The sequence below is a fragment of the Thamnophis elegans genome, chromosome 4 (assembly GCF_009769535.1).
Source record: "Thamnophis elegans isolate rThaEle1 chromosome 4, rThaEle1.pri, whole genome shotgun sequence".
NCBI classification, from domain to species: Eukaryota; Metazoa; Chordata; class Lepidosauria; order Squamata; family Colubridae; genus Thamnophis; species Thamnophis elegans.
Window position 1 is genome coordinate 121109787 of NC_045544.1, and position 26965 is coordinate 121136751.

General features: G+C 42.1%; 1 protein-coding gene across 1 annotated transcript in view; it reads right to left on the minus strand.

Moving 5' to 3' along the window:
• Positions 1 to 581: 581 nt before the first annotated feature.
• The window catches only part of MMP28 (matrix metallopeptidase 28), a 34897-nt gene continuing 8513 nt past the window's right edge, over positions 582 to 26965 (minus strand). The window contains exons 3-8 of the mRNA XM_032216328.1: positions 26686 to 26873; positions 15865 to 16086; positions 13484 to 13729; positions 7819 to 7971; positions 5494 to 5661; positions 582 to 1129 (exon numbers count right to left, since the gene is read on the minus strand). Of these exons, the coding sequence (XP_032072219.1) occupies positions 732 to 1129; positions 5494 to 5661; positions 7819 to 7971; positions 13484 to 13729; positions 15865 to 16086; positions 26686 to 26873 (1375 nt within the window). The 3' untranslated portion in view covers positions 582 to 731. The remainder of the gene's footprint in view (positions 1130 to 5493; positions 5662 to 7818; positions 7972 to 13483; positions 13730 to 15864; positions 16087 to 26685; positions 26874 to 26965) is intronic.

Below are 26965 nucleotides of genomic sequence, written 5' to 3' on the forward strand. Positions count from 1 at the left end.
TGGCTTTTGAGTTTTTTTGATAATCTCTTTGGGACCAGATTAAAAGCAAATTGGAATGCTGATGAACACAGAATGAATAGTTTAAGAGGTCTTGTGGCCTGCAAGCAGCCTGCGGAGCTGCCAGCAGAGTCGAACAGTGAGGAGGTTGGGGAGGAACATGGGCCAGTCCTGGAGTCTGGGGAAAGCTCCGATGAGGGCTCTGTGTCGGAGGCAGAGAGGGGGCCAGAGCCATATGCCAGTTATTAGCTGCCTTCAGAGTCAGACTATAGTGAGGCAGATGAACAGCTGGAGCCTGTTCCCAGTGTGCGCATGCGCAGAGTTGCCAGACGAAGGGAACAACTAAAGAACAGGAATCGACTTGGCAGAAAGGCCACTGGTGGCCGGTGTATGGCCTCTCCCACAGGAAATAAAAGAGGAGCGAAAGTGGAGTTTGCAAGAGACAATTAGTTCACTTAATTGGTTTGTGACTCTCCAAGACTCCTTGCCAAGTTTTGCAGATACCGGCCTGTCAGCTCTCCAAGCCAGATAAATTCTGTGACTGTAAATCCTCCCCTGAAAGATTTTGTTGGATGTGAATGAGCAGAATTCACAGCAAATTAATAAAAGGGGTTTTCATTGGGACAAGGAATTTGCTTTGTGCTCTTGGGAAGCCTCGGCTAGAACACGAAGTTCTTGCCTTCTGGAGATTTTACTGGAACAACGTGTGACAAATCCAGAGATAAACAGAAATATCAGGCCCCAGCTTGATTTAGACTGACATCCTGACAGCCCAGCCACCTCAGCTGAACAGCCCATTTTCCAGTTTCTACCACTTCTAACTTCTCTGGGTTGAATTTCCAGAATTGGTCATTTCGAAAGAAGTAGACAAAGCCATCCTGATGTGTGACGGCACCATTTGCGAGAGCTGGAACCCCTCCCCAGTCTTTCAAGCTTCGGGGATAATAAGGTTCCACTTGGAGGGTCTCCTCATTGACTACATAATATTTAGGTCCTTTGAAAAGCACCAGCTGATGGAGTGGCTGGAAGAACAAGGCAGTGTCAGGATGGCGCGGGAGATCACCCGTAAGGCTGCACTTTTGGGGAAAGCCAACTTCTAGGGAAGATCCTTTGTAGCACCAGCATCGGACACCTGTAAAAAGCAACAAAGGAAAAGAACGTTGTAGTCAGGATTCCAAGTAACATCCCCAATCACAGTTGTGACAAAGCCTGTCAATCATTAAATAGCAATAGAATTTAGACTTATACACCGCTCCATAGTGTTTTACAGCACTCTCTGAGTGATTTACAATGTTATCATATTGCCCCCAACAATCTGAGTCCTCATTTTACCAATCTTGGAAGGATGGAAAGCTGAGTCAATCTTGAGCCGGTCAGGATCAAACTCCTGACAGTGGGCAGAGTTACAATGCCATTACAATGTTGCGTTATAACCACTGTGCCACCAGGACTCCTAAATCATAAAACCATATCTGTAGTTGAAAATCACAGTCATTTAAGTTAAGAAAACATACATTCATTCTTGTATCATTGTACAGGCTGAGCATGCACCAGATGCCCTCTAAAATTATGTCATCCTATAGAACTCACAAGACATTATTTCCTTGTCACAGGACTGGACTGTGGAACAGCCTCAAGATCCAGATGGCCCTGATCCTATTTGCTTTTCAGAAGTCCACAAACACCTGGCTTTTTCCTCACCATTGGGCGAGAACATTGGTGGAGGTCAATATTCCTACTGGTAGGTGAGTTATAGTATGATGAATATTCTTAATCTTATTCTGTTTTACATTGGTCTTATTAGTAGGATTTTTATGTATTTTTGTAACCTGTTATGCTTAGTATAGTGTGTGAATGAAGTCATTTGTTCTGTAACTAAACAGCTAAGTATAAATATTTCCTTCCTTCTTTCCTTCCTTCCTTCCTTCCTTCCTTCCTTCCTTCCTTCCTTCCTTCCTTCCTTCCTTCCTTCCTTCCTTTCTCTCAATTCCACAAAGAGACTCTACTGGGACCCAAAAAGACTCAAGAGCAAGTACACACCCTAAAGGACACAGCTCATTATTTATATAGCATGCCTGGTATATAACTTGCTTGGCGTGTTAAGATTCCTTGTGGGATATACAGTATGTCAGGAGAATAAACCAGAGCAGCAGCTGCAAAGTATCCAGGTAAAGGTAACCCTCAGTGGTGGGTTTCAATTTATTTTGCTACTGGCTTGCTCATGCGTGTGCGCTCATGCAACGCTTCTGTGCGCAGAAGCATCCGGGCAGGTGAGCAGAGCCTCCCACCACTACCCACCTCTGGTTCCCCTCGCACATATGTACTAGTCGTTCCCAACTCTAGGGGACTGTGCTCATCTCTGTTTCAAAGCCGAAGAGCCAGCGCTGTCCAAAGACATCTCCGTAGTCAGGTAGCTGGCATGACTAAACACCAAAGGGACATGGAACGCTGCTGCCTTCCTACCAAAGATGGTTCCTATTTTTCTATTTGCATTTTTATATGATTTTGAACTGATAGGTTGGCAGAAGCTGGGACTAGTAACGGGAGCTCACTCTGTTACACAACGCTAGGGATTCGAACTGCCAAACTGCCAACTTTTCTGAGTGACAAGCTCAACCACTGAACCACCGTGTCCCTGTTAATAGTATCCAGATAGATCCCCAATTCCTTCTCTTGTTTCCACAGAGATGTTCAGAATATCCAGAACTGCAAAACAGGATTCATGATTTCAAGTTTCTTTTACAGGGGCTGCTACCTGGATGTCACTCCCGTTGACTCTCAAGGTCTAAGCTGGGAGAGAGCCACATCCAAGCAAGAGACACTGCCATCTAAATCCTGCTGCGGAAACAAAGATCTTCTGGCTGCCCCTTGCTTTCTCCTTCTCTGAAGAGATAATACTTGAAAGGCATTCTATAGCTACTGTTTTTCCTGTTCCACAGCCCAGCACCAAAAACCCTAAATCAGTTCCAACCCTCTGGCATCTGCAATTACAGCAAGCAAGGCTGGCCCACTTTCGTTGACTGTGCAGTAAGGGCTAGTACATTGTTTACAGACTGAGATTCCTAAGTATTTCATTGTATAATTTGATAGAGAATTTTCATGATTGCTTGCATTAAAGTGCAAGGAGTCCTGATGGCACAGTGGTTAGAATGCCACATTGCAGGCTAATTCTGCCCACAGCCTGTAGTTCAATCCTGCTGAATGCCAATTGCCCGCATTTCGGCAGTTCGAGTCTCACCAGCTCAAGGTTGACTCAGCTTTCCATCTTTCTGAGCTCAGTAAAATGAGGATTCAGATTGTTGGGGGTGATAATAGGCTGATATTGTAAACTCCCCATTGTAAAGCACTAAGGGGTTGTATATAAGTCTAAATGCTATTGCTGTTGCTATAATTGTCACAAGTAATAAAGCAATGACTTATGCTAATAGATGTACACTGAGGTGTGAGCCAGAGATGCCTTAAACCAGTAAAGAGAGTCCTGGCTTACTTCTATAACTGAGCCTGGAATTATGATTGTAATTCCATCAATTGTGGCAGTCATTAAGGGGGTCGCCATGTGACTGCGCCCGGCTTTCTTGCCTTTCTTGCAGCAGTCATTAAGCAAATGCCACAATTGTTAAACGAACCTGTTCTACCCAGTGGGCATTTTTTTTTCCAGGAAACCAGAAGTACAAGTTGGTTTTCGGCCAAAAGTGCTCCAAATCACAATCACATGAAAATGGGTCATTGCAAACAGCAATGTGGGCCAGTTGCCAAGCACCCAAAATGTGATTAAATGACCATGAGGGGAGGCCGCTGTCAGAACTTTGAAACTGGGTCATAACTCACTCTGGGGAGGTCCATCACAATTTTGAAGTGTCACTAAGCAACGGCTCATAAATTGAGCACTACCTGTAGGGATGGAATTGAAATTTTTTAGCAATCAGTTCTCTGCCTGGTTGCTGGGTGGGCGTGGCCATGGGGGTGTGGCCTAGTCGGCTTCCTGCACCATAGCAGGGGAGGGGACGTTTTCACCTTCCCCAGGTTCCAGAGGCTTTTCTCGAGCCTCCAGAAGGGTGAAAATGGCCTCCCTGGGCTCTGAAGACCCTCCGGAAGCCTGAAACAGACCCATTTTCGGACTTCCGGTGGGCCCATTTTTCGCCCTCCCAGAGCCTCTGTGCAGGCCCTGTGCTTACCTGGCATGATGAAGGCCACGTGGAGACTCCTGGGAGGGTCAGGGTAAGAGAGGCAGAGCCAGCCCGTCCTTGTAGCTATTGGCTTGGCAAACCAGATTAAAATTAACATCCGGTTCACCCAAACCAGTCCGAACCAGCTGAATCTCACCCCTGACTACCTGTAACATGAGCGTTCTCACCTTCCTAAATGCACCTGGCTAGTCAAGAGATTACACAGAAAGCTGGAATGAGAGAGAGAGGCCTGGCTGGACTCTTCACAAGTTCCTTATATCTCTTCCAACTTAAATTTTTTTAAATGCAAGGGGATTGTTACCTTTATTGAAATGAGCTGCAAGGGCAGCCCTTCATGATTGAGTGATAGCTGTGGCAGGGCCCATATTCTACATGTGGGTAAATCTTGATATTAATGCAGCAATTTTCTCTGTAGGCAACAACGGAATAGTGTTCCAACAATATAATTATTTCTGGCAGCATTTCAACCCTGAAAAATGGGTCATCACAGCTAAGCTGAGAACTAATTTAAATCGGAGACAGAATTAAAGTAGAATAGGCAAGCATGTTTTTCACAGAGAACCAGCAGATGGCACCAATGCTTATGTGGTGTTTTTTTTTTCTAACTGGAGAATAAAAGCAGGTCACAGGGAGGAAGACCTATAAAAAAGTTTCTGCCTGTTTGTTGTTGCTGTTGCATTTTTTTTATTTCTTTATAATATAAAATACAAAAAATATAGAAACAAATAGGAAAAACAGGCAAGGAAAAAGGGGAAGGGAAGACTGCAGGAGAAAAGGGAAAAAGAAAGAAAAGGCATTGACTTCTGACTCCCTTTGGTGCAATATAATAAGATACTAACATCCAACTTCAACTTTTTACTTTTATGTAATAGTATAAAAGTAGCCATTTTTATAACAACAGATCTATCTAATCGGTAAAACCAAAAATCAAAGTTTTGGTTTTTTCCACCTCAAGCACAAAGTCCAGAAGTGGTTTCCAAGTAAAAACAAAAGTACTTATGGTGGGTTGTAGTGTGGGGTTTTTTTGGGGGGGGGTGGGTGTTGGTCAAAGCAGTCAATTTAGCCATCTCTGCTAACCCCATCAACTTTTGCAGGCAGTTTCTCCATTGATAGAGAATGGCTTTTGAAATATTGCAAGCACTGTATCTCAGCAATTCTGAGAACAATTTGAAAAGGCGTGCTCTAATTTTTACAGCCAAATTGTAAATGGAAAGGTGGAGGGTGAAAGATTATATTTTATCTATAGCTTCTGGGCAACGATGCAGCTGAAATAAGATTTAATTTGTTATCCACAATCAAATGAAACTACCTTTAAAAAAGTAGAATTTCCTGTCCTTCTCGGAGAAGGCTGTAGCATCAATGGCAGAAGGAAGACCTGGCCATTTGGCTTGGAGGAGGTATGGACCAGCAGCGGATTCACCTTTGGATACCATCCAGTAATACTTGCCTTTAAAGATGTACAGATTGTCTTCCATATCTATATAAAATAAAATGTAAATGCCTTGAATATTTTAATCAAACATAATAATTATTGATCTATTGATCAGAGGTGGTATTCAGACGGTTCTCTCCACTTTGGGCAAACCGGCAGCACCAACATAATGCGTGAGCACTGTGCATGCACAGGTGGTGTGCATGCACAAATGCGCCCATGCAAGTGCGCATGTGTGACTGTGCAAGCACTCACATTTGCAAACCACTAGCGAAGGTAAGTTAATCCCACTGCTGCTGTTGATCGATACACATGTGTATTGATTGGAATTCTGCTATAGTTTATTATTATTTTATTTAAATGTACAACTTGCCATATCTCCCTAGAATAGCATTCAAGGTAAGTAACAATAACATAATAATAAAGACACAACAAAATTATAATTATAATGAAATCAAGATTATAGCAAAACCTAATCAACATTGAACCATAGCTGAAGAAATTCAGGTTTATATTCCCTCCCCCCCCAGCTGACTAGATAATAGGAGGTTTTCAATTTAACCCCTCCCCTCAGAAGCTCAACTGCGAGCTTCTGAGAGAGAAAAAAGATAAAACCAAATGTTTGAATAAATAAAATCCATTAAAACTTTACTAAAGAACTATTGTTCCATAATAACCATGTTAGTGTTCAATAGTACAGTATTAAGAGCATAGCAGCCTTTTCACCTGGAAAAACTATAAAACGGCTCAGAAGTGTAAAAATCACGTATGCTTTTACTGGGCTTCTATGTTGTCCATTGCTGTGGATTCTGAGAGGCTTATAGCACATAAAAATTCAAACTGCATCTAATATGTAAAATGCTTCTAGTAACTTGCTGTGATAGAATTGCTCACAGGGGCTGGGTAAGCCTCCATATCTCCAAATTTTCCCTAACGGCTCAAATTTTTATAAAGTCCTTTAGAAAACCAGAAAGGTGGAAGAGGGGGTCAGATAACTAGGAATAAGCAGTCCCATACCTGGGGTTCATCACTGAAAAGCCCCTACCTCCCCAGAGTCCCTGTAAGTGACATTCTGCATTACTATTACTATTAATCTTCTCATTGTTCCTATCACCCACCTCCTCCCACTTATAACTACAGGACTGTAACTTTGTTGCTTGTATCCTTACGATTTATATTGATATTGTTTCCTGATTGCTTATTTGTACCCTATGACTATCATTAAGTGTTGTACTTTATGATTCATGACGAATGTATCTTTTCTTTTATGTACACTGAGAACATACGCACCAAAGACAAATTCCTTGTGTGTCCAATCACACTTGGCCAATGAAGAATTGAATTCTATGCTACGCTACGCTACGCTACGCTACTCTACTCTACTCTACTCTACTCTATTCTATTCTTCAAAGAAGGAAGACTTTGTAAGTTTTCTGTCTGGATCTCATGATCAGATTCAGTCTGCAAAAAGCAGAGCCGTAAGTCCCAAGTTATACAGACTCTGGTTTTAGATAACTTACAACTTGAATTGCACCTGGAAGTTGACTGGTAACTAACACAGCTCCTAAAACAGTGGTGTTACATGGACAAATTTCCATGTCCCCATAACTACTTGGGCAATTGCATGCTGTACCAGCTGAAACATCAAAATAGCCTTCAAGGATAGGCCCCTTGTAGAGCTAATTACAGTAGTCCAGCTGCAAAATAATGAGAGCATATGTGACTGTGCCCAAGTAGCCCTTGAGTTATGACCAGTCACTTAGCGGCTGATTGAAGTTACAATGGACCCAGTTACGATGTATTTACAAGCAGGCTAGTTTTTGAAGTTCTAACTGCTTAGTCTCCCCTAGCCGTCATATGACTGTATTTTGGGTGCTTGGCATCCAACCTGCATTGACAGACATTTGCAGTGTCCCATGGTCATATAATTACAATTGATGAAGTATTAGCCCAAAACTGGCATATACATCTGCAAAAGTTTTTTCTGCAAAAACTGCCCATAGCAAACAATGATCATGAAATTTGTTTAACTATTGCTATATATTTTTTTCTTTTAATGACCCTGTAATCCTTTGCATTAAGGTAGAGTCAATACAGCTGAGTGTTTACTGGCCGGATACCCCTTCCTGACACCTATGTGGCATTCGCAGCAAATCTCTCTAGAGAAACTGTGCTACAATACCCAAGTCAATTCATTCTTACCTACAGTTAAGGCATCAAAAAATGACATGCAGTAATGGAACTTGAAATTTGTCTCTTGATTCTGCTCTCTGTTTTCAAGGTACTGCTTCCCATTCTGGAAACGAGCAAATGATTTTCCTGGAAGCTGGACTATTGGGCCTCGGGATGGTTTTCCTGTTCAAAAGAAAAGGTAACAATCAAAAGCTCAAACCAAAATCTGTATGTATTGTTGGTGTTAACTGAGCAGGAGAGTTCAATCAACATCTTTATATAGACTATATATACTGAAAAATTTAGCTACCCATGTTGTTCTCGAAAATAAAACAAGGTCTTATATTAATTTTTGCTCCAAAAGATGCATTAGGGTTTATTTTGGGGAAAATGCAGTATTAAATTTGTCCATCTGGTTGACAACTGGGGCTTATTTTGGAGGTAGGGCTTAAATTACAAGCATACTGAAAAATCATGCTGGGGCTTATTTTCTGGTTGGATCTTATTTTCAGAGAAATCTTGCCTCTCATAAAAAACAACACCCTAATTCAGCAGTTTAGCACTAGCAATAACACTTAGACTTATATACTTCTTCATAGTGCTTTACAGTCCTTTCTAAGTGGTTTACAGAGTCAGCATATTGCCTCCAACAATCTGGGTCCTCATTTTACTGACCTCAGAAGGATGGAAGGCTGTGGAATGGCGGTGCTGATATCACGACAGTACGACATGCGATCTTGAAGCTCCAAGATCGCCATCGATATCTCTGCTGTTGGACGGTCCTTTTGGACCTAAACCATCCTGTAGAGATGGTGATAGAGAAGGGCACATCCTGATGATCCCAGGGACATCGCAAAGTTCCTGGTAGATCCAGGAGAAGCCCTTTTTTCTGGCAACAGAGAAGCAGCCATTAAAGCTGCTAAAAGTTGGGACAGCTCCAGAAATGAAAGGCAAGCTGGAGAGAAAGTGTGTTGAATTGGTGAGATAATTTTTATTATTAGATGAGAGAACACCCCAAAAGATTAAAAGTAAAATTAAAATTGAAGACAGAAGAGGTGAAGTGGCGAGATTAATCCTGAGTCAAACTTAGTGTGTTATTTTTCTTTAATCCTTTTACTGCTGGAATTTCTACAACTGCTTCTTAATTTTTAAACTGGACTGATTTTATTTTTATTTTTTTAAGACTTTATTTTTCTTTTTTAAATGCCCTATAGTATTTTCTTGTTTAAATTTCTTTCTTTCTTTCCTGGAATATAAAGAGGGAAGTGAAAGTAGATGAAAAGAAGTAACACTGCTACTTAGAGGCTTGGAGGCTTGTTTTTCTTTTCTTTGTTTGAGCACTTGATAATCTTGTGAAAAGTAAGAGCTGGTGTTACATTTCAAGGACTCTGAGCTTGTTTATTGAGAATGAGCACAGATTGTTTATACAGGTGCTCCTCTAGGTACCATCAGCAGTTGGACTGGAGTGAAAAGCTTGGAGCTGAAAGAAAGAAGAGTGCAGTGAACTTGGAAAGAGAACTGTTAACTTTGTTTGGAAAAGAGGCTTGGATTCTATATAGTGGCAGTGTTTACTATCTGAAGGAAAAGATCAATACAGATGATGTTACAGCAGGAAAAAGAAAAGGAAGTGACATTGCAGATGATTATGCAAGAAATTCAAAAAATATAAGTAAGAACAGAGAACATTGAAAAGAGAACAGACAATATTGAACAAAGAACAGAAAAAACAGATGAAAAAAATTGAGAATATGCACCAAACGATGACGAAATATGAGGACAGATTTCAAAAAATTGAAGAAAAGGATGAACAAAGAGATAAGAAAATTGGAGATATTGACAGCAGATTGAGCGTGGTTGAAAAATACAAGAGTGGAATATTGGAATGGGAGATCGACAGATTAGAATTTTACCTCTGATTCCAGAATATAGAAGAAGAAAAGGGAGAAATTTGGCAGAAGTAATGATAGAAATTCTGGCAGAAGCATTGGTGATAACCAAAGGGAAGATGATGGAAGGAACAGATGAGGGGTTTTGAGCCTTTACAAGATATACAGTGAAATACAAGTTGCCAAGAGATGCCCATATAAGATTTACTAAGAAAGCAATTAGAATACAAATACCACAAATGGCAAGAGATAAAAGATTGTACTACTATTGGATGGATACAGGATGATGTAATGAAATGCTATAATAAAAATTAATTTGAATTTATTTAAATTTAGAATATTTTACATAAAATGAAGTATAATCAAATAAATGATTAATAGAGATAATAATGTATAGATAGATACTAGATTGATATTATGAGATTTTATATAATTTGTAAATGAGGGCTATGGAGAGGATGCACAAAAGTTTTGTAACCAATCAACACACCGTACGAAACTGGAAGATGGTTTTATGTTTTATGTTTGTCTGTGCTTGTTTATTTAAAAAAAAAATTAAAAAAAGAAGGATGGAAGGCTGCGTCAACCTTGAGCCTGGTCTGAATTGAACTCCTGGCAGTGAGCAGTGAATTACGCTGCAATACTGCATTTTATAAAAGATGGTACTTATCTTATCAATGGTTAGACAAACAAAATATGGAAGTGAAATATGCTAGAGAATTTTATAAAGATGTATTACTACTAGATGGATTTAGGATGATGTAATGACATGCCATAATATAAATTTATTCAAAATTTAGAAGATTTCACATAAAATGAAGTAATAATAGTTATAGTCAAATAAATGTTTAACAATGATAATAATTGTATACATATATATCAGATTGATAATACGAGATTCCATATAAATTGTAAGTGAAAACTATGGTGAGGATGCACAAAAGTTTTGTAACCAATCGACACACTGTACCAAACTGGAATATGGTTTTATGTTTTATGTTTGTCTGTGCTTGTTTGTTTAAAAAAATAAAATTAAAATTAAAAGAAGGATGGAAGGCTGAGTCAACCTTGAGCCTGGTCTGAATTGAACTCCTGGCAGTGAGCAGTGATTACGCTGCAATACTGCATTATAACCACTGTGCCACCACAGCTATTTGAACATATTATGAACATATTATGGAAGCAGGCTTATTTGGATGCCTTAAATAAAATATATTGACATTCATTTTCTTTTTCTGACTTAGGTTTGTTTGTTAAGATAAATGTGGCAACCCTTCCAAAACAAATTTAAACTTTGAAAAATCCCAAGTAGCTGCTTTGCCATCAAAACAGCTCTTGACATTACCATTCCACTTAGTGAGATAAGCAACCAGATCCTTCAGTGTAGACTTCCCAAACTGGGAAGTAAGAGAAAGGTCTTTTTGCTGCCATCTGGTGGTTATTAGAATTCTTGTAAGACAAAAGTTCTACTGTAAGATCAGTCAATGGCTGTAATATGTTAGTATGTGAGAATGATCTTGGGAGAATGAGCAAGAGCTGCAGACAGGATAATAGAGTAATTTTGGGCCAGTCATTTTCTTACTGCATAAATAAAAGGAGGCACAGATAGAAAAGGAAAAATCACAAGCTTTTTGTGGCTCTTTGAAGAATGGCATGGTGTAATTAAAAATGTTGATTCCTAAAATTTCCTAACTTCCCAGTGTCATAAGATTTATTTAGATTTAGATTTTATTTATTACTTATAGGCCGCCCTTTTCCCTGAGGGGACTCAGGGAAGCTTACAATTCATGGGAGGGGGAGTGCAAGACAAAACATAAGACAATACGTGAGTAAAAAAATAAAACGATAAAACACAACTTTCATTCAACATTCGGGTGGGGCGGATTAGAATCTTTATCCCCAGGCCTGACGGGATAGCCAGATCTTAAGGGCTGTGCGGAAGGTCTGGACGGTGGCGAGGGTGCGAATCTCCACGGGGAGATTGTTCCAAAGGGTCGGAGCTGCTACTGAGAAGGCTCTCCTCCGCGTAGTCGCCAGTCGGCACTGACTGGCGGATGGAACTCGGAGGAGGCCTAATCTGTGCGATCTAATAGGTCGAAGGGAGGTAATTGGCAGGAGGCGGTCTCTCAAGTACTCATATCCACTACCATGGAGGGCTTTATGGATGGTAAGTAGCACCTTGAAGCGCACCCGGAGATCAACAGGTAGCCAGCGCAGCTCGCGGAGGATAGGTGTTATGTGGGTGAACCGCGGTGCGCCCACAATCACTCGTGCGGCCGCATTCTGGACTAGCTGAAGTCGCCGGATGCTCTTCAAGGGCAGCCCCATGTAGAGCACGTTGCAGTATTCCAGCCTAGAGGTCACAAGGGCTCGAGTGACTGTTGTGAGGGCCTCCCGGTTCAGGTAGGGTCGCAACTGGCGCACCAGGCGAACCTGGGCAAATGCCCCCCTGGTCACAGCCGACAAATGATGGTCAAAAGTCAGCTGTGGGTCCAGGAGGACTCCCAAGTTGCGAACCCTATCTGAGGGGTGTAGAATTTGACCCCCCAGCCTGAGTGATGGAACACTGGCCAAATTATTGGGAGGGAAACACAACAGCCACTCGGTCTTGTCCGGGTTGAGTACCAGTTTGTTAGCTCTCATCCAGTTCTTAACGGCCTCAAGACCCTGGCTCATCACGTCCACCGCTTCATTGAGTTGGCACGGGGCGGACAGATACAACTGAGTGTTGTCCGCGTATTGGTGGTATTTTATCCCGTGCCTCCGAATGATCTCGCCCAGCGGTTTCATGTAGATGTTAAATAGTAGGGGGGATAAGACCAAACCCTGTGGCACCCCATATGTTAGGGGCCTAGGGGACGATCTCTGCCCCCCCACCAACACCGACTGCGACCTGTCCGAGAGGTAGGAGGAGAACCACTGCAAAACAGTGCCTCCCACCCCCACCTCCCGCAGTCGTCGCAGAAGGATACCATGGTCGATGGTATCGAAAGCCGCCGAGAGGTCAAGGAGAACCAGGATGGACGCATGGCCTCCATCCCTGGCTCTCCAGAGATCATCGGTCAATGCGACCAAAGCGGTTTCTGTGCTGTAACCAGGTCTGAAGCCGGACTGGAAGGGGTCAAGGTAAGCATAATGACCAGGTAGCACAGCCTTATATAAGAGTCACACATCTCTGAATATTGGGTGGCTGGATGGAAAGGTAACATTTGTAAAGCAGAAAGTGAAATTGCAACAGCAATTTCAACTGGAACAGCAGCCATCCTGAAAGGGCTACTCCAAAGTTAGAGAATAATGGAGTTAGAAGGAACCTTGGAGGTCTTCTAGTCCAACCCCCTGCTTGAGCAGAAGACCCTATGCCATTTTGGACAAATGGCTGTCCAATCTCTTCTTAAAAACCTCCAGTGATGGCACACCCATATCTTCTGATTAATTGGTTTCCATTCCACTGATTAATTGTTCTCACTGAAAGGATTTTTTCCCTTAATTTTAGGTTGGATCTGTCTTTGATAAACTTCCATCTGTAACTTCTTGTCTTGCCCTCAGGTGCTTTGGAGAATAGGGTTGACCCCATCTTCACTATGACAGCCCCTCAAATATAGGACGACTCTATCATTTCATCCCTAGTCCTTCTCTTCGTTAGATTACATACCCAATTCCTGCAACCGTTCATCATTGTTTTAGCTTACAGTCGCCTAATTATCCTTTTTGTTCTTGTCTAGAGTCTTATTCACTCCAATTGGTTCCAAAGCTACAGTCAAGCAGACTGTTGAGAATATTTTACTCTTGAAAAATTAAGTTCTATTTACCATATAAATTCTGAATGGCAAGAACATCATCCCAGTTCAAGACAAATCCCTTGCCCAGCTTCTTGTAGTAGGGGGACATAAGAGCATTAGACACGGGGGAGTGTTCCAGTCCCAGCGTATGTCCAATTTCATGTGCCATCACCACAAAGAGGTTACGGCCTTTCCCACCATCCAGGGACCATCTCTCGTCATTGTCAAAATGGGCCTCGCCACGATGTGGGAAGAAGGCATGTGCCAGAGCACCCCCTAAGGAAAGAGAAAAAGAAATCAGATCAATTTGAACACTATTTACATTTAGCTATGAAAGTCAGTCAACTCCATCCATCAGAGAATCCCATACTGCTGATGCTGCTTCTATGATCATCTTTATTGCTGCCAACTTCCCAATTTTAGGAGCAGAAGAATAAATGCCTGGCTGCAGTGGAGAAACAAAAAGCCTTCATCCTAATTCCAGGCCAAAGAGACATAAAATAATTTGCTGTCATAGTCCGACTTAATACTGTGTGCTTTTTTGAATTGTATTGGGAAATATCTAAGTGATTCCTATGGGGAGGAAAGTAAAAGCCACCAAGTCACCTTTCCCCTTAAAAGACCTGCTTGAGCTGATTGAAGGTCTGGAAGAAAGACAGTTCTTAAAAACCACTCTTCAGGGAAAAGACCTTTTGCAAGACTTCAGCACTGAAAATGTTTTTAAAAACCAAGATAATTTCTGAGAAATTAAGCTGCTTAGTTGCCAGATGATGATGATGAATTCTGCATACAGGTGCGAAACTCATTTTGAAGGTTGCATAGATTCCACGTAGAAGAATGTCAGAAACTATGAGGCTCCTCAAATTTAGGATCAGAATCCCAAGTCTTCAGCCAGGCTGACTATCAATATTTATTTTATTTACAGCATGTCTTGACAGTGTAGAGCAAAAGCAGATTACAGTATCAAGGAAATGGTGTTTTCTATACATTTGAAAAACTTCAGGATGGGTAAAGCTAATTTCTGCCCTACCACCTTTCTCTCTGCCTCTCTCTAAGCCCAAGGCTCTTGATTGCATATTTCTTTATAAGTCCTGACCTTTTGGAGGTAACTTCAGAAACAGTAGGAAACTTATGACAGAAGATGCATGAAATCAGAACTCTGGGCCAATATGCCACCGGCAAGATTGGCAAAAAATGTTTAGCAATATGTCCGCCAAATGTTGGAAGTGTAATTGGACTCCAGGTACTTATTATCATATGTGGTAGACTTGTATGAAAGCAAGAAAATATTGGACAAAAATACATACTTGGTTGGAAAAGATGACCAAGCAGCATCTAGATCTGAAACCAGAAATATTTTTGTTGGGTATAATGCCAGAGGGCTATGATAAAGGGACTATATATTTAATTTTGCATGTGTTGACAGCAGCAAGGACTGTATTTACACAATATTGGAAAAATGAGAACACTCCATTAGATGTGGATGTAATTTGGAAAATATTAGACTGTGCAGAAATGGATAGATTGATATTAAAAATAAAAGACAAAGAGGACACAGAATATTACTTAGCATAGAATAGACTTTATGAGTGGTTAGAGATAAGAAGTAGAAATTAGCTGAAGAAAGATTATTGCTATGTATGAATTAAATATAAAGATGGTTTATAATTATGGATATGGTAATATAATTAACAGAATTACAAATAAGCTAATATAAAGAGAAATCTAATTAAAATTATTATGTTGCACTATTATTATCGTTATTAATATATGTGTTAATATTTCTTTTTGTTCTTTCTTTGCTTTTTTGTAAATCATATGTTCTGACAATACACTGTATTTAAAATGTTTATGAATAATATATAAAAAAAGACTCTGGACCAGGAGTGGGTTCCTGCCAGTTCTAACTTCTTCTATAGAAGAGGTTCCACAAATCTACAGTGCCGTTTAGAACCAGTTCCAGCTCCCTCCCCCCCACCCGTCCACACATCATCAAGATGAAGAGCGAGAAGAGGAATTCTGGGAGTTGACGTCCACAAGTCTTAAAGCTGTCACGTTTGAACACCCCTGGGGGTTTTTTTCCTAAAGGGTTAGGGGTGCAAGGGTCTTGTAACTTGACAGCTTTAAGATTTGCGTGCTTCAAATGCCAGAGTTCCTGAGCCAATATTTTGGTTGCTAAGCAAGAGCGTTGTTAAGTGAGTTTCATCACATTTTACAAGTTGGCTATGCCCACCCAGTCACATGACTGCCAAGCCACTCCCACCCAGTCACATGGCCAGCAAGCCACACGCACAAAGCTTGCCACACCTACAGAAGAGGTTCTAAAATTTTTTGAAACCCATCGCTGCTCTGGACCAATATGGCCTTATAACCAAAAGATGCTTATGAGGGAAGATATAACAAATCAGCACCTGGACCATCAAAGGCATTCTCAACTCCATCATTGTGATCCCCATAGAAGAACGTCAGGCGAATATCTGCAGGCTCTTCTGCTACTTCCCAAAAAACCAAGGAAGAGACGTTGCTCCAGAGCTCAAAAGCTGCTTTCACTGCCAGATGGACCTGCTGCTCTGGCAGGTACCAAGGCCAGTTGATTAGCCGGTAAGTCAAGTGTCGTTTATACCACTTGCCACCTACAAGGTTGGGATGGAGGAGGGAGAGAAATCAGGGGAGGGAAGATCAGAAAAAATGAATCAGACATAAGGCGATTAATTCCAGCAACCTGTTCCTTGTTAAAGGCACATCAACAATAACAACAAGAGCACGTTCTCAGCATCTTCAAAGTGAATGTTCTAAAGAAACGTGCAAACATCCTCAGAGTTACAGGAGAGCAGAAATTTAAGAAATACAACTAAAATTCATTGTCCCACAACAGTAACTTGTGTCTGTGTGTATTGATTCTGAAATCCTGTGATTTTCTGCAGGAAACCACTAAATGAAATTCAAGTGAAAATGAAAGCGTTGTTAATTAGAGCCCACATTCATTTACAAATAAGATGAAATCATAAGGGACTAAGGGCATAAATTATGCTTTGAAAAGTCAAGGACACCAACATCCAAATTTTGTCTCTCCAATTGTAATTTCCTCATAAAATTCCTACCACCCCAATCCCCTATAGCTGAAGAAATTTATTCTCTAACATCAGTAACCCTTCCCTCTCTTTAGCAGGATGCACATCAACATTTTTACCACATATGACACAATCCAAATGTCAGGCTAAAATGGGCTTGGTTATTTCCTCCTCAAATCCTGAGTCATGCTAATTTAACAGAATAACAGAAAGATGCCTTGGAGGTCTTCTAGTCTGACCCTCTGGACAAGTGTTGCTGTTAGTTGCAAAGTTGTGTCTGACACATCACGACCCCATGGACAACGTTCCTCCAGGCCTTCCTGTCTTCTACCATCCTCTGGAGTCCATTTAACGGCCAATTACCTCCCTGCGACCAATAAGATCACATAGATTAGGCCTCCTCCGAGTTCCATCTGCCAGTCAGTGCCGACTGGCAACTACACAGAGGAGAGCCTTTTCAGTAGTAGCTCCGACCCTTTGGAACGATCTCCCCGTGGAGATTCGTACCCTCACCACCGTCCAGACCTTCCGCACAGCCCTTAAGACCTGGCTAGCCCGTCAGGCCTGGGGACAAAGATAACTGTCCCCACCCGAATGATGAATGAATGTTGCTTACTATTTTACTTCTATGTATTGTTGTGTCTATTGTCTGTATGCCCCCCCCTTATTTTATGTAAGCCGCCCTGAGTCCCCTCAGGGAAAAGGGCGGCCTATAAGCATTAATAAATACCTAAATACCTAATACTGCTTCCAGCCACCTCAATCTCTGTTATCCATTCTTCTTTTGCCCTCAATCTTTCCCAGCATGAGGCTCTTCTCCAGTGAGTCCTTCCTTCTCATTAAGTGGCCAAAGTACTTGAGTTTCATCCTCAGGATCTGGCCTTCTAAAGAGCAGTCAGGGTTGATCTCCTCTAGGACTCTGCTCAAGTAGGAGGCCCTATACCATTCCAGATGAATGGCTGTCCAACATCTTCTTAAAAGCCTCCAGTGTTGGAGCATTCACAACTTCTGGAGGAAAGTTGTTCTACTGATTAATTGTTCTATCTGTCAGGAAATTTCTCCTTAGTTCTAGGTTGCTTCTCTCCTTGGTTACTTTCCATCCATTGTTTTCTTGTCTTGCCTTCTGGTGCTTTATAGCCAGAGGACAATTCTATTTGTTCTTTTCTATTTGATGTTGTTAGTTGCAAAGTTGTGTCCCACCCATTGCGACCCCATGGACAACATTCCTCCAGGCCTTCCTGTCCTCTACCCATTCTCTGCGGTCCCCTTCTTCTTTTGCCCTCAATTTTTCCCAGCATCTTTTCTATAACTGTGGGCTTCTTTCTTTGTTGTGTACAGGTGAAACTCGAAAAATTAGAATATCATGCAAAAGTTCATTTATTTCAGTAATGCAACTTAAAAGGTGAAACTAATATATGAGATAAGACTCATTACATGCAAAGCAAGATATTTCAAACCATGATTTATCATAATTGTGATGATTATGGCTTACAGCTCATGAAAACCCCAAATCCACCATCTCAGAAAATTAGAATATTACATGCAATCAATAAAACAAGGATTGTACATAGAATAATATCGGACCTCTGAAAAGTATAAGCATGCATATGTACCCTCTTTTCTGATGAGAGCCACTTTTGCCAAAAGCACCAAAAACTGGTTCAATGACTGGGATTACTGCGCTTGATTGGCCTCTCCATTCTTCCTCCATACTCTGGATCCTTGGTTTCCAAATGAGATGCAAAAGTTGCTCTCATCAGAAAAGAGGACTTTGGACCACTGAGCAACAGGACCTTGGACCACTGTGCTTCATTAAGACCAGGGTTAACGCAGCCATCTACCAGGAGATTTTGGAGCACTTCATGCTTCCTTCCGCAGACGAGATTTATAGGGATGCTGATTTCATTTTCCAGCTGCCCACACTGCCAAAAGCACCAAAACCTGGTTCAATGACTGTTGGATTACTATGCTTGATTGGCCAGCAAACTCGCCTGACCTGAACCCCATAGAAAATCTATGGGGCATTGCCAAGAGGAAGATGAGAGACATGAGACCGAACAATGCAGAAGAGCTGAAGGCCGCTATTGAAGCATCCTGGTCTTCCATAACACCTCAGCAGTGCCACAGGCTGATAGCTTCCATGCCGCGCCGCATTGAGGCAGTAATTGCTGCAAAAGGGGCCCAAACCAAGTACTGAGTACATATGCATGCTTATACTTTTCAGAGGTCTGGCATTGTTCTATGTACAATCCTTGTTTTATTGATTGCATGTAATATTCTAATTTTCTGAAATTGTGGATTTGGGGTTTTCATGAGCTGTAAGCCACAATCATCACAATTATGACAAATCATGGCTTGAACTATCTTGCTTTGCATGTAATGTGTCTATCTCATATATTAGTTTCAACTTTTAAGTTGCATTACTGAAATAAATGAACTTTTGCACAATATTCTAATTTTTCGAGTGTCACCTGTATATGAAGTCTAGTTATCCCTTTTGTGAGTGAAGGGAAATATGGGCATGGGTTTTTTTGTCTTTTTAATTTCCTTTGCCTTTCAGTTCTTTTGTTTTGGACCAGTGCACTTTTAGCAATCTTTAGCTACTGTATATACTTGAGTATAAGCCTAGTTTTTCAGCCCACTTTTTGGGCTGAAAAAAGCCGCCTCGGCTTATACTCGAGTCAGTGAAAAATTTGCCCGAAATGGAGGAGAAAAAGGGGCGGGGCCATGCCGCTGGGTGACACTCGTGAATGGCCCAGTGCCCCTGTGAGTTTCCCCTCCCTCTGTGTCAGTTTGCCGCACAGCGCGCACCGCACCATCCCCCCTCCTCACGTTCTAATGTAATGCAGGGCTGTCTTACGATTCCCCTTCCTCCCCCTCCTGCCGCTCTGCAACGATGTCCCACCTCCTCCTTGTTATGGCAAGCAGCCACATAGCGATGTCCCACCTCCTCTGGTACAGTGATCCAATGATAGGAATCACTGTGCCGTGTGTCATAGGAAGCGGGACATCGCTCCCGCGGCTGCATGGGACATCATCATCACAGTGGGACATCAGCATCATGAGGTGAGTGAAGTATTTCATTGAATACACCGCTAGTTTACTGTTTTTCTTTGAAATAAATATTCAAAAACATTATTGGTATCTATTTTTATTTTTGAAATTTACCGGTAGCTGCTGCATTTCCCACCCTAGGCTTATACTCGAGTCAATAACTTTTCCAGTTTTTTTGTGGTAAAATTAGGTGCCTCGGCTTATATTCGGGTCGGCCTATACTCGAGTATATACGGTATGTTGTTTCTTGCCTTTTTGGCTAATGGGTGGCTTTGGGGCAGTGGAAATGGGTTTTATTCTCTTACAAAATAAGCTGTGATTATTCCCACAATGGGCTACACAAATGTGGGCATACTTCCCATCCAGAAGTGCCATGTATCTAGCCCTTTAAAAACCCCATTTCCTCAGTTTAGAGGAAGTGAGAATATGGAAGTAGTTTGCTTGTTCCCAGGAATTTGGATGTAGCGTGATTCTAGACCTCTGGGAGAGTGAGTCAACATCAGACTGATAGTCTCTATCAGTCAGAAACAGCTCCCCATTCAGCAGCCTGCTGTGATTCTCACGGTAAGCGAAAGGACATGGACTGCTTCCTTCAGACATCCTTGAAAACATTTCCTTTCTAAGAGAAAAGGCAGTTCCATCCCCCTGTTTCCTGCTTTGGGCATAGGAAAAACAAATGAGCTCATCCTAGGGATCAAGGGAGCCCCACAGACCATCATTTGGGGGCCAAGATGTCAATCTTCCTCCCTCCAATTACTCTAATAGATCATCCAGCCCTATATCGGCCAAACATAACAAGCCCTGTAGAGAAGATTAAAGACTATGAACTGCAAAATGGCTTGGTGCATAAATTTTGATTGGGGTAAAAAGAGCAGAACTTGGTTGTAAAAAATCGTTAACAAATGCTGTGTTTTAGATTCTGCCTGTATGCCTATTAAAACACTGATTAGAGGTTTGGGTGTACAACAACCCCTATTATCCATCGTCAGCATTCAGGTACCGGGAACTATAGGCCAAGCTTCAACCATTCTTGTTCAACTAATACCTCTTTGGGACCATAGGTTCCCACCCGATTAAATTGAGAATGGCAGACTTCTTGTGGGTGCCCTCTTTTAACGAATGTCATCTACGGGGTTCTCTTTCTCTATTGTTTACATTTACACTTACACACACACACACACACACACACACACACACACAGGAATGGTATCCCTCCCCTGAAAGATTCCTTTCCATCCAACTGGTTGAGGAAAGCAAGCAAAATCTGGTTATTTCAATTTTTGAGGAGGGATGATTTGAGACAGATTTCTCCTGTGTTCACATGCTTACCAAAGATTAAGGGTGGGGAACTATGGTCCTTTTATGACTTGTGAACTTCAATTCTGGGAGTTGAAGTCCACAAGTCATAAAAGAGCCATAGTTCCCCACTTCTGCCATAGATGGACAACTTCAAAGCTCCTACTCTCCTTCCTTATAATTAATTTTAAGAACTGGATTTGCTATTGTAAGACTTCCCTTAAAGGATACCATCAGTCAAAGGATTACTCTGACAAGCTTTCAAACAGAAGATTATCACAGAGGAAGACTGGCCCTCAGACAAATTAGCCATCAACAGGCACATAGAGATAAACAACATCTACATACTATTCCAATGAGACAATCAGAAATCCAAAAAAGGAAACAAAAAGACCAAAACATCTCACCAGCAAATCAACACCAAGATGAGCAGGGATTAACACCAAGGTTAGTGCTAGATAATCAAGAAGTAAGCAATACCTCAATCAAGGAACTACCAAGTCAGACAAACAAGCTAACAATAAACAACAGACTAAACAAGGAACCACCACCAATACACCACTAACATTTATAGGGCGAGCCACCAGCATACAAAAAGAGAGTAAACCCCATTCTCCTCTAGCATTGATGGTGTTGTCTAGTATGGTGATGAAATGTCTGCAAGAAAACAGCCAAGCTCAGACAGCATAAAGGATGCCACAGTATAACCTTGAGCTAAATTATTCTCTTCTATCTCTGTAATCACTCTCTGTAAATAGGGTTACACAGCTGCCCCGCAGCCATTGCTATTTAATTCTGGGCCTAGACTTGCCAAAGCTGGACGGTCTCCAAAACCCAACAGCCAGATTTGCTCTGAGGCATCCACCAATTTCCTCCCCCCCCCCACCCCGGCACTTTTAGACTGCGTTCTCATAAAATCTTCTGAACCCTGGAAGAAAACATGTATTCAAGAGCAGGCTTAATATGATTAAGGCTAAGCATGATAACTTATTTCTGGCTTAGTGTGTTTCAAAACCAAGCTTGAATTGTACAAATGCAGGAAATCTATTATTTTGGCCCCCTCAGGTTGAGTGGGAATTCAGGCTTGGTTAATTTAAACCCGGTTTTACTTTATTCCAGTTTTCTAGATCTACAGAATTCACTGAAGCACAAACAAACAATCAAAGCACGGAGAAAATATTAGGCTAAAATGGGATTGACAGGTTTATGATTTGTGAATAGAGCTATTCTTTCTATCGCCAGAGGCTCAAGTACACAAGTTTTAAAAACCATAACAAAAGTCTTGTCTGTCCTAACAAGCATCAACTGATAACAGGATCAACCATTTTGTAAGGGCCTCACTTCCAATGTTCATCTTCTGGAAGTGAAACACACAGCCCAGTTTCAACAGGCTCTAAGAAGCACACCTGCATTTGGGATGGGTGCAAACTGTTTATTTCCCCACAAAGTGATAGCTACAAATGACAGCTGCGGTTAAGATTTTTAAGGGGGGGGGGGGAAGAACCATGACTCAAACCTTGTAAAATGAGCCGCAGGGATCTCAAATTGTAGGTGTGTTCCTGGCGGAAGGCAAAAATCATTTACAAAGGGGAAAGGTTTTCTTGCAGTATTAGTTTTTATGGCAAAAAAGCAGCCACTGTGTGGGGTTTCTCCCCCCCCCCACTTGCTTAGAGCAAGGCCCAATTCCAACTGCCACCATTTGTTTGTAAAATCTTTCTAAAGCTTCCGACATCATTTTTAAAAATTGATTATTCAGTACTTTGCTACCAATCTGGTTCTTCTTAGCCTTACTGTCCTTGAGTTATGACCATAATGAATAGAATAGAATAGAATAGAATAGAATAGAATAGAATAGAATAGAATAGAATAGAATAGAATAGAATAGAATAACAGAGTTGGAAGGGACCTTGGAGGTCTTCTAGTCCAACCCCCCTACCCAGGCAGGAAAACCTATACCACTTCAGACAAATGGTTATCCAACATCTTAAAAACTTCCAGTGTTGGAGCATTCACAACTTCTGGAAGCAAGTTGTTCCACTGATTAATTGTTCTAACTGTCAGGAAATTTCTTCTTGGTTCTAAGTTGCTTCTCTCCTTGATTAGTTTCCATCCATTGCTTCTTGTCCTGCCCTCAGGTGCTTTGGAGAATAGTTTGACTCCCTCTTCTTTGTGGCAACCCCTGAGATATTGAAACACTGCTATCATGTCTCCCCTAGTCCTTCTTTTCATTAAACTAGAAATACCCAGTTCCTGCAACCATTCTTCATATGTTTTAGCCTCCAATCCCCTAATCATCTTTGTTGCTCTTCTCTGCACTCTTTCTAGAGTCTCCACATCTTTTTTTACATCATGGCAACCAAAACTGAATGAAGTATTCAGAGTGTGGCCTTACCAAGGCATCATGAAGTGGTATTAACACTTCATGTGATCTTGATTCTAACCCTCTGTTTATGCAGCCCTAGAACTGTGTTTGGCTTTTTTGGCAGCTGTTGCAACAGCTTGCCTCCAGAAGTTGTGAATGCCCCAACGCTGGATGTCTTTAAGAAGATGTTGGATAGCCATTTGTCTGAAGTGGTATAGTTTATAGGCAGGGGGTTGGACTAGAAGACCTCCAAGGTCCCTTCCAACTCTGCTATTGTATTGTATTGTATCCTCAGGCACAAATGCAGGGAGGGGAAGAAGGCCAGGCAGTTGTGACAAAGAGTAGGCCTGTTTCACGCTAGAGAAGACAACCATGAAAACTTTGCAAGTGGGGGGTCGGCAACCCGGTGTTTTCTGGCCTCCTACCCAGATGCAGCCTTGTCAGGCCCAATTTGAAGCCTGCACAGGCAATTTACCTAATCCTTCCACTCAAATGTTTCCTGGCGGGGAGGGGGGGGTTGTCTCCGAAACAGCTGCTCTCTCAGCTTCTCTGACTTCTGCTGTCTAGGAAAGCTATTAAGCCAACAGAGCTGGTAAGTAGGCAAAGAGCCTAATGCCTGGCACTTGAAATTCCCAACGAGAATAAGTGGTTCAGGGCTTATTTAGTCAGCACTTCTTCTTTTTTAAATTTTCTAGAATGAGTCCAGCGAGGAGGACACATTCGTTGCTGATTAAATCTCTCTATGCCAGTGTTTCTCGACCTTGGCGACTTTAAGTCACAGCTGGCTGGGGGATTCTGGGAGTTGAAGTCCACAGGACTTAAAGTCGCCAAGGTTGAGAAACACTGCTCTATGCGGTTGTTTTCTTTTTTTTTTTAATATAAACATGTTTGACATGTTTATTGTTTTTGTACTTTTTTTTCCCTGTATGCCACCTGGAGTCACTTATTGTGAGATGGGCAGCTATATCATTTTTATCTATCTACCGTATTTTTCGGACTATAAGACGCACCGGAGCATAAGAAGCACCTTGATTTCGAACAGGTAGGTAGATTTTAAAAAAAAGTTTTTGCATTCTGCAGGCCTCCCAAACCCTCTGCACACCTCATTATTTTCAAAAAAGTGGGGGCATGCAGAGGGTTTGGGAGGCTTGTAGAGTGCTCCTGGGGGATGAGGGGGAGGGAAATGAACAAAAACGGCCTGTTTTTTCTCCCCATTTTTTCCCTCCCCAGACCACAGGAGCACTTTGCAAGCCTCCCAAACCCTCTGCACGTCCATTTTTGCAAAGGGAGTGGGGTTTCAGGAGGCAAAAATGCTGTATTCAGTGTATAAGACGCATCCAGATTTTCACCCTCTTTTGCGGGGGGGAAAGATGCATCCTATATATAGAAACGGCTGTGTGATTGTATGTTCCAGCGTAACTCTGGAATGCTTAGAGCAATTTCAATCTAACTTGGGACACAGATGACTTACTCTCTGGAAACAAATTCTGTGGGGGTAAGACAGCCCTAAACCCCTTGGTGTGTGTGTTCTGTGAAGATACAGCATGTTGTGCCTTCAAACAGATTCTACCGTACTGCTGTAAAATGCCTTCTACTGTGCAGCACAGTGGAGTTGCCATGGTAATAGCTTCCTAGTAATCCACAAGGAGGCTCCCTCTGGTAAGGGGGAAAATCCAACATTAGAAATTATGTTTGGTCTAGACATTTTCCCCCTATAAATAAATACCCGGGCAATGGCGGGTTATTGGCTAGTAAGTAAATAAATGAATAAATGAAAAGGAAAAAGGAACTGAAAGTTGTCCTAACTATCCCTCCTAATGGTCTTTTCTCCAAGTCGCTATGCTTTGGAAGGCTACGTGACAAGGTCTTTTGCCGATGCTCTTCCTGAATTACAGTGGTGTCTGGGAAACTGGCCTCCATACTTAGAAAAGTGTTCTGACCCCCCTCCTCCGTCCAGTAACGAATGCCGAGGCAAACTTAACTGGAATTCTACAGCACTTTATTAGCAGGAAACATAAATCTCAGTGGCTGAAAGCCCAAGCATAACAAACAGATAAGAACCTTGGCAGCAACTCAGATTTTGACAGAGACAGATAACAGCTTCTCCAGCGTTAAGAATGAAGTTGAATCCTGCAAATCAGACTCCTCCCTGAGTCCCTCCTTAAATACAATCTTGAGAGGAGCCTAATTACAAACAGCTGGGTCCAATTATCTTTTGTAACTGCATAGCTGTTTTCTCCGTCGATCTGCCCGGCGTTGCCAGGCATCCAGGACCACCTCCCTTGTCTCCTCGTCACTACTCCAAGGCCTGACGTAATGAGCACACTCCCTTCGGCTCTCACCGCTGCTCCATGCCTCAGGCACTTCCTGGTGGCCAACCAGCCTCTCTGCACTCTGCTCGGAGTCGGAACCCTGTTCAGGGTCCTCCACCTCTTCCAGAGCCGACTCATAAGGCCCCTCGCTGTTGGAGTCTGTTTGCAGCTCCAACGGCCCCTGCTGGGCCACAACAGAAAAGTATGTCCAGTGTAAAGTGCAGATAGAGAACTTCTATTGTATTTTCCTCTATTCATTCTTATACATACTGACGAAAGAACTTTTCCTCATAAAGAAAAGAATTTTGAATGCATGGCACACTTAATTAGGAAGTAGCCAAGAACTGTATTGTTTATGAATGTATGCACGGGCATAGGACCATCTCTCATTGTACACTGATGTGGTGCAGTGGTTAAGTGCAGTATTGCAGGCAAATTCTGCCCACAGCCTGGAGTTTGGTCCTGATGGGGCTCAAGGTTAACTCAGTCTTCCATCCTTCCAAGGTCGGTAAAATGAGGACCCAGATTGTTGGGGGCAGTATGCAAACACTTCTACATTGCAGACTTCCCACAGAGTGCTCTATATGTCTAAATGCTGATGTTATTGCTATTGCTACACTCAACTCTTCTTTGGTCTGCAACTCTCCCAGGCATCCCACATGTCCACTCAACATCAAGAGAAGACCTCAGGATGGAAATCTTTACACTGGACTTCTTCAGGAGTAATACTGCTATGGAAGAGCTTTCTTCAAAGAGCATCAGATAATGTCACCTTCCCTTGGAGAAATTACCTATCTAATTATTCTTCCCAGAAATTGAATAGAGAGTTTCCAAAGGTCTCTTGTCCTTGGATCTGTACTAGACATAGAGTAGATGCTCAGAAACTCCATGGGGCTGCTGGGCATCTCCTTGGAGCTGGGGTTCCCAAACTTGGCAACTTTTAAGACTTGTGGACTTCAACACCCAGAATTTTCCAGCCAACTATGACTTCTGGGAGTTGAAGTCCACAAGTCTTAAAGTTGCCAAGTTTGAAGACCTCTGCCTTGGAGTCTTGGAGCTCCCACTTTAAAACAACAGTTGGAAATTACAACCTGCCCCAGGAGAAGGATACATATTTCCAAACTCAAGCAGACTTACTCTGATGCCAGTATCGTTTCCTGCGACTCTTCCTGGCTTTCCCTCTTGAGAACAGGGCATCCATGCGCTTCTTCCATGCCGTGTGGCTCTCTGCATCCTTGACACCACAGCGAGGGAGACTCATGTGATGGAGAGTGATGGCATCCAGGGCGCCACTGAGGGGCAGGTGAGAAATCCATTGAAATTCCCTGTAAGAGTTCAAGAAGTGGGATGGAAGTCACACGACGCTCCTTCGTTTAAGCCAGTATTTCTCAACCTCAGCAACTTGAAGATTCGCAGA